Raw genomic sequence first — 10,533 nt, 5'->3', positions numbered from 1 at the left:
CTGGATCATACTCCCTTCTGTGGATGGACCACATTTTATCCATCATCCATTGATGGACACTCGGGTTGTCTCCATCTTCGGGCTGTTGTGAATAATGCTGCTATGAACATCCACATTTTTCGTTTTATTGTAAAATTTTTCCATTCTAGAGTGCTGGGGGAGGGGGTCCCTGCTTAGCGGGGGGGAACAGGGAGAACAGTGGGCGGCCGGGAGGGGAGGGCTGGCGTCTGTGGGGAAGGCGTCAGCTGACAAGCAGGCTCTGAGGCGCCGAGCCAGGAACTCAGGATTTCTTTTGCCCCCAGGGAGCTGCTGGGGGTGCAGTGGGCTTGGCCGCCGGCCCCAGTGCGAGGGCCCTGCCTGCCCTCCCGGGAAGCCTGCGGGGACAGCACTGGGGGAGGCAGGGGCCCTGGACCCACACCGACCTGCCCTCCAGTGGGGCTCGGCCACAGTCCGGCGACTCCGGGCTTGTAGGTGCCTCCCTCAGCCTCAGTTTCCAAATCTATAACACGGGGCTAAGAACAGTGCCAACTGTTCTTGTTGGCTTGTCAGGGACAAGCCACTGCCTGGAAGGGGCCGGGTGACCTGGGTTCCCCTCCCCGACCCCCGACTTGGTTAAGCCTGGACCGGCTCCTGGCGGTTATCTCACGAGGGCTGCGTGAGTCTTTCCCGGGCGCGCAGGGCCCAGGGCGGCTCTGCACACTGTTGAGTGCTTAACGAGTACCTGGATTAACACCTGGGGGGGGCGGTCCTATCGAGAAGGAAGCAGATTTCTGTCCCCTCAGATTCCAGGGAGATGGTGACGTGATGGCTCAGACCCACAGCCCCAGGCTGCACACCTGCTGTCTCACTGCACCTGCTTCCCATCGGCAGGGGACTCCGACCCCCGGGCCGCAGCCAGCTGGCCCCCGACGCTGGCCTGGAGTCCTCGGCCCTGGCCCTGAGGCCGGCCCCCCTCAAAGGTGCCCGAGTCTTGTTCTGTCACAGGCACTGGGTCCCCTCGGCGTCTCCCACGCCCTGGGTGCCCCCACTTGACATGCCAGGCAGACATGTGACAACTCAGAAGGTATTTCCTGTCCCTGGTGGCATGGCTGGGCCAGATTCCGAAATCTGGTCTCTGGAAAATTCCAAGGCCTGATTCCAGCCACGGGGTGCCCCGCTAACCCCTCCCCATTCATCGTGTTATGTAACATTCGGGGATTAATCCCGAGCGGCCAGAGGCAGCCGCCTGGATTCAAACCCAGTGCTAGCCCCTCCTGGCTGAGTAAACGACTCACCCTCCTAGGGCCTCAGTGTGCTCAGCTGTAAGATGGGGGCAAGGCCAGTTCCTATGTCCGGGACTGGGGTAAGGGTGAAATGAGAGACCACAAGGAGAGGGCTTGGATCTGAGTCTGGGGCACGGCTCGCGATGCCCGCATGGTCCCCGGGTGGGGGAGACCAGGTCCGCCCACCATCTTCTCATCCCACTGCCTCTCCTTGGCTGCCCAAGCTGGGAGTCACAAACACCAGTGTCTGCCCATCGGTCCCCAAATCCTGTCCCTTCTCAGTGCCAAGTGTCCCCATACACGACACCTCCCTAACTCCCAGACATGTCCTCTCCTGGGTCCCCACCAGCCCCAGCCCCAGAGGGATTGGGTTTCTTTCTTTCTCCTCCTCTGAATCCTGCTATGGCTCCCTAGTGCCAAGACGATCAAGCCCCACATTGTCATGTGGGCCTCGGGGACTTGCCTCCTGGGAGACCCCACCATCACACGTATTCACGTATCTCTTTGGAGAGAGACCTGCCGAGCCCCCCTGCCCGCCCCTGCCTTTCCCCAGGCGGCCTCGAAGAGGATGACAATCCCTCTGGCCTCAGTTTCCTGCTCCGTGAAATGGGCTCGCTGATGGTTCGCAGCTTGGCGGGAGGCGCAGGATTGGAACGGTGAGCGGGCCGAGCGCACCCGGGCGGCTCCGAGTTGGTGCGCGGGACCAGAGCGCCACTCCGGTCCCGGGAACTCCCGCCCGCGCGCCCCTCACGCTCCCCGCAACGCGGAGCCTCTGGACTCCGCCCCCCACCCCGCAGCCAATAAGACGCGTCCGGGCGGCGCACGGCCCCCAGAGCGGCCCGAGGCTGCGCCAGTGCCCGCGCCCTGTCCGCCAGGTCCCCGCGGGATGGAGCCCGGGCCGCGGCGGCGGCGCGGTTGCCGCCCGCTGGTCTCCGTGTTCCTGCGCGACCCGGGCTCGGGGCGCGTCTACAGGCGCGGGAAGCTGATCGGCAAGGTGGGGACCCTGGCCAGGGGGCCGGGCCGGGCGGGGACCCGGCCGGGTGGGTGGGGTGCGCGCGCGCGATCGCGAGCGCGAACGGGCCGGTGTGCGCCCGGCTTTTGTCCCTGCGTGTGTCGTGTGTCCGCGCGAGTTTGGGGTCTGGCGCTGGCCGTGCGCGGGTCGGGCGCCCACGTCTGCGGGCGCGCAGGGCTCCGTGTGCGTTGTGTGGCGGGACCAGCGTTTGGAGCGTTGTGCTGAGCGTGTGGGTGGTGCGTCCCGGGTGTGGGTGTGCGCCCGTGTGTGACACGGGTCTCGGTGCCTCGGTATAGACTCCGTTGTGTTGTCTCCAGGTGTGTGTGTGAATGTGTTATAATCTCTGTGCGTCCTGGGTCCGCGTGGCCCCTGTGGTCCGTGGGCTACACATACCCCGTGTGGATGTGTTTGAGTCTGCGTCCCTGGGTCTTCGTGTGTGTCGGAGTGTTGCATGTGTCCAGGTATGAGGGTGTGAGCTGTGTGTCCGTGCGTCTCAGGTGTGTGTGTGCGGCGAGGCACCACCTGTCTGCACACCTGTCCACTGAGCCTGTGTCTCCCCGGCAGGGCGCCTTCAGCCGCTGCTACAAGCTGACTGACTTGTCCACCAGCGCTGTGTTCGCCCTCAAGGTGGTGCCTCGGGCCGGGGGCGGGGCCGGGCATCTGCGCACCGGTGGGAAGGTAAGCCGCCCGTGGGTGCCTGGGGCCCCACACCCGCAGTGGTCCCCAGAGCGCACCCTGCATTTGGGTGGGCTGCATGCCCGTGGGCACAAACACTTCAGGTGTGTCTACGTGGGGTGGTGCCCGCAGGTGGAACGCGAGATCGCCCTGCACAGCCGCCTGCGACACCGCAACATCGTGGCCTTCCACGGACACTTCGCTGACCGGGACCACGTGTACATGGTGTTGGAGTACTGCAGCCGCCAGGTGCCCGGGGTGGGGGGTGCTGAGACGGAGCCTGCGTCCCCCCATCTGCTGTGCTCATGTGTCCCCCCTGCGTCCATCTGCACTTACCTGTCTCTGTCGGTGCCCATGCCAGGCCCATCTGTGCCCATCCTCTAGGCACCTGGGCCCACCTGAGTGCACCTGAGCCCAGTTCATTCTGTGGTCATCAGGCCCATCTCATACTGATCTGTGGCTGTCTGGGCCCACCTGTGCTCACCTGGGCCCCTCCCGCACTCAGCCAGGCCCCCTCTGGGCCCAGCTGAGGTTAGTTGTGCTTCCTGGACCCCTTGCCCTCACTCAGCCCGCTTTGGCACACCTGAGCCCACCTGGGCTGGCGTATACCCGCTGTGTGTTCGTCTCTGACCACCTGGCCCTTCTCAAACTCACCTGGGCCCATGTTTGTCCTCGAGCTGGTGTGAGCTCACCCGCGCTCACATGTGTGTCCCGGTGCCGGTACCCGCAGTCCCTGGCCCACGTGCTGGAGGTGCGGCGGACGCTGACGGAGCCCGAGGTACGCTACTACCTGCGGGGCCTGGTCAGCGGCCTGCGCTACCTGCACCAGCGGCGCATCGTGCACCGGGACCTGAAACTCAGTGAGTGTGTGGGGGGGTGTGAGGGGGGCTGGGGGCGGGGCCAGCGCCGCCCTCCCACCCCCTGCTCCTCCCCACCCCCCTGCAGGTAACTTCTTCCTGAGCAAGAACATGGAGGTGAAGATCGGAGACCTGGGGCTGGCCGCCAGGGTAGGGCCTGGGGGCCACTGCCACAGGTGAGGGTGGGAGGCTCTGAGCGGGCTCTCTGGGTGGGCATGGGTGGGCCTGGTCCGACATGGGGGCCCCGGCCTTCCTGAGCCCCCGCTTTGTCCCCTCCCAGAGTGCTCTGCGGGACCCCAAACTTCCTGGCCCCAGAAGTCGTCTCCAGGAACGGGCACTCTTGCCAGTCGGACATCTGGGCTCTGGGCTGCGTCATGTGAGTGGGACCTTGGGTGCCCCGGGCCTGGGGAGGGGGCAGGAGTGCCCAGGTGGGCCAGATGTGGGCAGGTGGGGGCATTTACACAACAGATGTGGACAGGTGTGTGTGCAGGTCGGGGGGGCAGGTGGGAACACTCGCCTGCCATCATTTGTGTGAACAGGTGTGAACGGGGCGTGTGGCGGGGTGTACGTGTGAGGGCGGACAGTGTTGAGAGGGCACAGAGGTGTGGACGGGTGTGCACAGGTGGCAGGTGCACAGGCAGATCGGGGCCTGGATGGACAGCTGTGAGGTCCGTGCAGGTGTGCGCAGGGGGAAGCCAGGTGCAGGCAGGTGTCCAGACAGGTGCAGACAGGCGCCGCCAGGTGGGGGGCAGACGTGGGCCGGGTGTGGGAAAGCAGATGCCAAGTGTGCACGGAGTCGGGGAGTGTGGGCAGATGTGACCAGGCCGGAGCCAACCCTGGAACCCCGGCCCCCCACCCGGCCCAGGTACCTGGTGCTGACTGGCGCCCCTCCCTTCGTGGCTGCGCCCCTGGCGGAGATGTACCAGAACATCCGCGACGGCCGCTACCCCGAGCCCGCCCACCTGTCACCCAACGCACGCCGCCTCATCGCCCGCCTGCTGGCGCCCAACCCGGCCGAGCGGCCCAGCCTGGACCTCCTCCTGCGGGATGACTTCTTTACGCAGGTGTGGGGTCAGCGGGGGGGCCCGCCCAGGGGCTGGACGCCTGGGCCCTGCTCTGAGCGTCTCAGCCGACCCCGGCGAGGGTCAGGACCCCCAGGGGACCCAGGCACGCAGGAGCCGGGCGCTGACCCCCAAGGCCCCGCCTCCAAGGGTTTCACTCCGGACTGGCTGCCAGCCCACTCCTGCCACAGCCCGCCCGTCTTCGCCATCCCCCAGCCCCTGGGCAGGCTTTTCCGGAAGGTGAGCCGGCTGCTGCTGGCCCAGTGCCGGCCGCCCTGTGAGTACCGCACTCGCTCCCCTCCCTGCTCCTACCTGCCCTCGCCTGTCCCGCGTCCCACACCTGCTCGGCCACGGCTCGGCCACGGCAGAGGGGGATGTGGGGGGTAGGTGCTTCCCCTGCTGCCTGGCCAGGCCCTGCACCCCTCACCTCCTCGTGCGCCCCTTAGGCCCCTTCACTCCTAACGAGGCCTCGGGTCCCGGAGAAGATGGTCCCCAGCCTGACCCCATGGAGTGGGCCAGTGAGGTGAGGGCTCGGTGGGGGCGTCCTTACAGGAGGGCTGGGCAGAGGGAGGAGTTGGGGGGTCTTCAGGGCCGGGAGGCTGGAGCCCCTCCCCAACCTCAGGCCTCTCCTGGGGACTGGAGCCCCCTCACCCCTGCTCTCCCTCCGCAGGCCTCCCTGTCCGAGAGGGGGTCTCCCCGCCCCGAGGTCCCCATCCACCTGCTCTCCCAGGGGACGCTCACGAGTGACCCAGCGGGTGAGCAGACCCTCTGTCCTAGGCTGGGGCTACGGGTGGAGAGTAAGGGTCTAGAAGTGGGGGGCAAAGACTGTGCCTTTCTAGGATCGCAGCACCTCTCCCGGCCTCAACTTCCCCACCTGCGAGAAGAGAATGATGCCCGGAATCCTTCTGCGTTTAAAAGAAGATTTGGGGGGCCGGCCCCGTGGCTTAGTGGTTAGGTGCGTGGGCTCCGCTGCTGGCGGCCCGGGTTTGGATCCCGGGCGCGCACCGATGCACCGCTTCTCCGGCCATGCTGAGGCCGCGTCCCACATACAGCAACTAGAAGGATGTGCAGCTATGACAATCAGCTATCTACTGGGGCTTTGGGGGAAAAAATAAATAAATAAAATTATAAAAGAAGATGTGGGAGTTTGAGGCGGGCTGGTTGGAGGGGCCCTGCCCCCGCATAGATCTGTCTCCCCAGGGCCCCAGGGGAGCCCGAGGCAGGACGTGGAGGCGGCCATCAGAAGACTGCCGCTCTGCCTGGACCCCGGCCCCCCAGGTAGGAGCCCGGTGCAGCCCACGGGCCCCGTGTCTCTTAACATCCCAGGAAAGTGCCCCATCCTGTCTAGGGCCCCCGGGTATTTCTGGGGCTTTCCAGGGGCAGCTGAGGGAGGCTTCAGGGCACGGTGACTTCAGACAAGTCACTTACCCTTCTGTGCCTCGGGGTCCTTTCCTGTAAGAGGAGGCTGAGGACAGCATGAGCCGTGGGCCTTGTGGAGAAGTCTAGAACTTTCTGAGGCCTCTTTACACACACTTTACAATGACTGTTTATTTTGAGGGATGAGTTGGGAGGGTTCTGGGGGGGGCATCTCATCTTCTCAGGGACGGGGGTCTCTGTAGTTTGTAAACTGGTCCCGTTTGAGAGCCAGTGAGGAGACGGAAATGGAGGGAGGGGACGGAACATTGGACCTTCACTAACCCCGAGCCTGTGTCTGTGGCCACGCCCCACGATGGGGACCCTATCCCCTGCCCCGGAGTCCCAGAGCCCCAGACCCTAATTCTCTCCTCCCCTCGACCCCCACCAATGCCCCACGTGGAGCTGGGGCCCCAAGGGTGCGCCCCAGAATCCGTCTCCCTTCTTCTTTATTCCTGTTTTATCCCAGGCTCCTTGCTCACCGACTGTAGCACGAGAAGGACTCCAGACTTCAAGCTTGTCTTTAATCAACCAGAGCCGATTTGTTGAAACATTTTCAATAGACAGTAAAAGAGAATTGGAGACAGTTTTACAGAGAAGCTGCAGACACAGGGCAGAGTCCATCCGCCCCCACCCAGCGCCCCAGCCCCTGGATTTCCCCAGTTTTTCCACCGATGTCCTTCTTCCTCTCCCAGGATCCAACTCAGGGTCCACCAGGGTGTGGAGCCATTTTTATTTTTTTAATACAGAACTTTTTTTTTCTTTTTTTTTGGTGAGTAAGATTGGTCCTGAGCTAACATCTGTGCCCATCTTCCTCTACTTTGTATGTGGGACGCCCCCACAGCATGGCTTGATAAGCAGTGTAGGTCTGCACTTGGGATCCGAACCCGCAAACCCTGGGCCGTCAAAGTGGAGCAGGCGAACCTAACCACCATGCCACAGGGCTGGCCCCTAATACAGAAATTTTTTAATGAAATAAAGCCTGACAGTGTTTTGAGCATTATGAGCGTTTCAGAAAAAGTCATTTCCAGAGGCGGTGCATGATCCCGTGTTCCCCAGTCCGGCCCCTGCAGGGCAAGAGTTTGTGTGGACTTTTCTCCATGCCCCTGTGCCTCCGCCGTCCCTCCGCGTGGGGCCCACCAGGACCCCTGTCCAGTTCACCTTGTCTTTGTGCCCAGCCACGCAGGATCCCCCCAGGAAAGCAGTGGCCCCCCCCCGGGCCCCCAAGTGGGTGGATTATTCCAGCAAGTACGGCTTTGGCTACCAGCTGTCGGATGGGGGTAGTGGTGTCCTGTTTTGGGATGGCACCCACATGGCCCCGTGCCCCCCGGGGGGGTAAGTCGTGGGGATCCTGTCCCCCTCCCCCCCTCCTGCCTTTCTTTGTCCATTTCTCAAGTATTTGTTAAGCACCTCCTGGGCACACCTACAGGCGCTTCCTGCCTGGTAGAGGAGAACAATGCTCAACAAATGAATGACTCAGTTGATTTCAGGTGGCGCTTTTCTGAAGGAAATGAACCAGGTGAGGTGACAGATTTGGGGGGATGGAGGTGACTCCCAACAGCGTGGTTGTGGAGGGGCTGTCTGAAGAAGCCACATTCAAAGGAGACATGAATGATGAGAAGGGGCCCATCAGGAACAGCATTTGAGGCATAGGGAACAGCATGTGAAAAGCCCGTGGGAGGGACCAAGCATGGCAGGTTTGAGGAACGGCAGGGACTCGAGGAAGCAAGGGGGAGACAGGGAGGACGTGAAGTCAGGGTTGGGGCAGGAAGGAGAGGTCTGGCTCCCACTTTTAACACGATCTTTCTGGCAAGAGTGAGGCAGAGAACCAGCTGGGAGGTGGCCTGGGTGGTGGCTGGGGAGGGATGAGCGGGAGTTGGAATCTGGACTTAGTTTGCGGGCGGGAAGCATGGAGCAGCCACCAGGCGAGGTGGGATGATGGCAGGAGGGCAGGTGCTGGGGGATCGGGGTCTCAGTGTGGATGTGCTGAGTCCACGGCTCCACGGTCTACAGTTCAGGGGAGGGGCCAGGGCTGGACATAGGGGGTGGGGGTGGCAGTCAGTGTGGAGCTGGTCTTCAAATCACCATCCAAGAGGGCGTGGCTGGGTGGGACGGTGCCCTCAGTCACAAGGTGCCCGGGACAGTGGCTGTGACAACCGGCCCCGCCCTGCGCCCTGTCCGCAGCCAAGTCTGCTACGTGCCGGACCGTGGGAAGCTGGAAACCTACGCCCTGAGGGACGTGCCCGGCCTGCTGGGCGCCAAGCTGGCCGTCCTGAGGCTCTTGGTCCGCTACACGGAGCAGCGGCTGTGGGAGGTGAGGGCCGGGCCGGCGGGGTCACCCCGCCCTGAGGCTGCATGGCTGGGTCTGTCCACAGAAGGGGGACCTGCCCACGCCCGGCTGGCCCCGGCCTCTGCTGCGCGTCCGAGCGGGCTCTGCTCCTGCTCACCTGCAGGTGAGCGCGGGGCCTCGGCCGCCCCGGGGCCCCCCCCCCCCCGCCCCGGCCACAGGGCTGTTCCCATGCCCTCTCCCGGGGGAGCCCCAGGAAAGAGCTGGCTCCTGGGGGGAAGGATCAAGAAAAAGTATTGACTCCTAGGTACAAAAACTGCAAAATCGAAAACGAAACATCTTTACGTGCCGGCAACACGTAATCTGGGGTCGTCTCCGTGTGTGGTTACGTTTAGCAGCTGCCATGCATTGTTTTGTTGGAAGATCGTTTTTAGGTTGAGGGTTTCCTGTGCAGCGTGGTGATTTCTGAGAAATCACAGCCAGTCCTAAAACAGATTTCAGAAGCAGTGGTCTGCAATACTTTATTATTATTTTTAAGAATTAGTATTGTATTTTACAGTAAAAACCTTCTCGGTTCAGACTGGAGTGTGTGTTACACTTGCCCCCAGCAGGCTGGGTCTCAGAGGGAGGGTTGTCTTCACAGCTCTGGGAGGAGGTGCTCTTGGGGGGGCACAGGATTAAGAGTGGGGGTCTCCCTGGGTGACCGCGGGCAGGGGAGGCCCGTCTGAGCCTCAGTTTCCCCGTCTGTACAATAGAGCCCGTGGCTCCCGACCCCGTGAGTTTCTAGGGATGGGGCGGTTGCTGAGACCCAGGGCAGGGGCCTCTCAGTATCCCGTCTGCTTGTCCTTCACCCTGGAGGGCCAGGACTGGGGGCAGGCCCAGGGGACCCTTCTCACCATGACCTCGGCTCCTCGCCCCCTGGCAGGTCACCTGCAGTGGCAACCAGGCTCAACTGGTGCTGAGCAGTGGGGGTGAGGAGTTGCTGCTCACAGTCTGGGAACGGGGCCAGCCCGGCACCTCCTACCCACTGGGCATCCTGCGGACACACGGCTGTGCCCAAACTGCCCGCCAGCACCTGCACCACACTCTCCACATGCTGCAGAGCATCTAGCACCTCCAAGGGTCAGAGTGGACCTCTGCATGATGATACCAGGGACCCGGGCTCCATTTCTGTTCCTGTTGCTCCCCCAGAGGGGATGTCCCAGGGAACAGCTGGAGGAGCATGCAGGGGCCATGGGACGTGGGGGTCCTTGCCTCACAGCATGACTGTCCAACCCAGACTTTTGTTTGACTGTGTTCTTTTTTCATTAAAGAAAGCTTGACTCTCTCGCCTGCCATCTGCCTCTCTTTGGGGGAGTTTGAGAGGCTTCGGCAAGTGGGCTCTCAGACCCAGCGTGATCTGAGCCTGCTGCTCTTTGAGGCAGAGACGGATGGGCCAGATTGTCCCCCACACAGAAATTTGTACCAGCGTGGGGTCTGCCATGACCAAAAATCTAAGATACAGGACATTTGCTTAATGGACGGGCAGTGAGAAAATGGATGTGGGAGGCTGGGAAGATGGTGCCCCATGTTATGCAGGGGCAGAGCGTTTGGCACAGCTGTCACCTGGGGTAACTTAGGGGAGATGTGCTCGTAGAACTGGCAGCTCTGGGCTGATCGAGAGCTGGTGGTTACCTGCAAGATATTTAAGAGAGAGACAAATTCGGGAAGGAACTAGCCACAGGCAAACAGAAATCAGAGAAGTCAGCAAGTTGAGTCTTGCAGGATTGCAAAAGGTGATTGCTTCCTGACCAAAAAGGTGGGAGACAGGACTTCTCAACCTGTCAGGCTCCCAATGCCTGGGCAGCCTCCCGGGGGCGGGAAGCGACTTGGAAGGTTACGAACAGTCCAAGTCCTTTGTTGACATTCTTATCCTCGAGTGTGCTGCCTCCTGAGACCGGAAGTTTGGGCCCATCTTGTCTCTGGA

At 62.6% G+C, this 10,533-nt stretch overlaps 1 protein-coding gene across 1 annotated transcript; it reads left to right on the top strand.

Moving 5' to 3' along the window:
• Nucleotides 1-2,148: 2,148 nt before the first annotated feature.
• On the top strand, nt 2,149-9,711 carry PLK5 (polo like kinase 5 (inactive)). Its single transcript, XM_087425257.1, is given in 15 exon segments — nt 2,149-2,256; nt 2,839-2,952; nt 3,082-3,198; nt 3,680-3,809; nt 3,895-3,982; nt 4,087-4,182; nt 4,672-4,870; nt 5,018-5,144; nt 5,314-5,390; nt 5,538-5,622; nt 6,068-6,145; nt 7,459-7,615; nt 8,465-8,605; nt 8,659-8,733; nt 9,450-9,711. Coding segments are annotated over 15 exon segments (1,821 nt in total). The 3' UTR covers nt 9,679-9,711.
• Nucleotides 9,712-10,533: the final 822 nt, after the last annotated feature.

This window comes from Ceratotherium simum, chromosome 39 (assembly GCF_057802395.1).
Source record: "Ceratotherium simum simum isolate JZ-2026a chromosome 39, ASM5780239v1, whole genome shotgun sequence".
NCBI classification, from domain to species: Eukaryota; Metazoa; Chordata; class Mammalia; order Perissodactyla; family Rhinocerotidae; genus Ceratotherium; species Ceratotherium simum.
The sequence above is the reverse complement of the archived record's forward strand: the minus strand, read 5'-3'. Positions and strand labels throughout refer to the sequence as shown.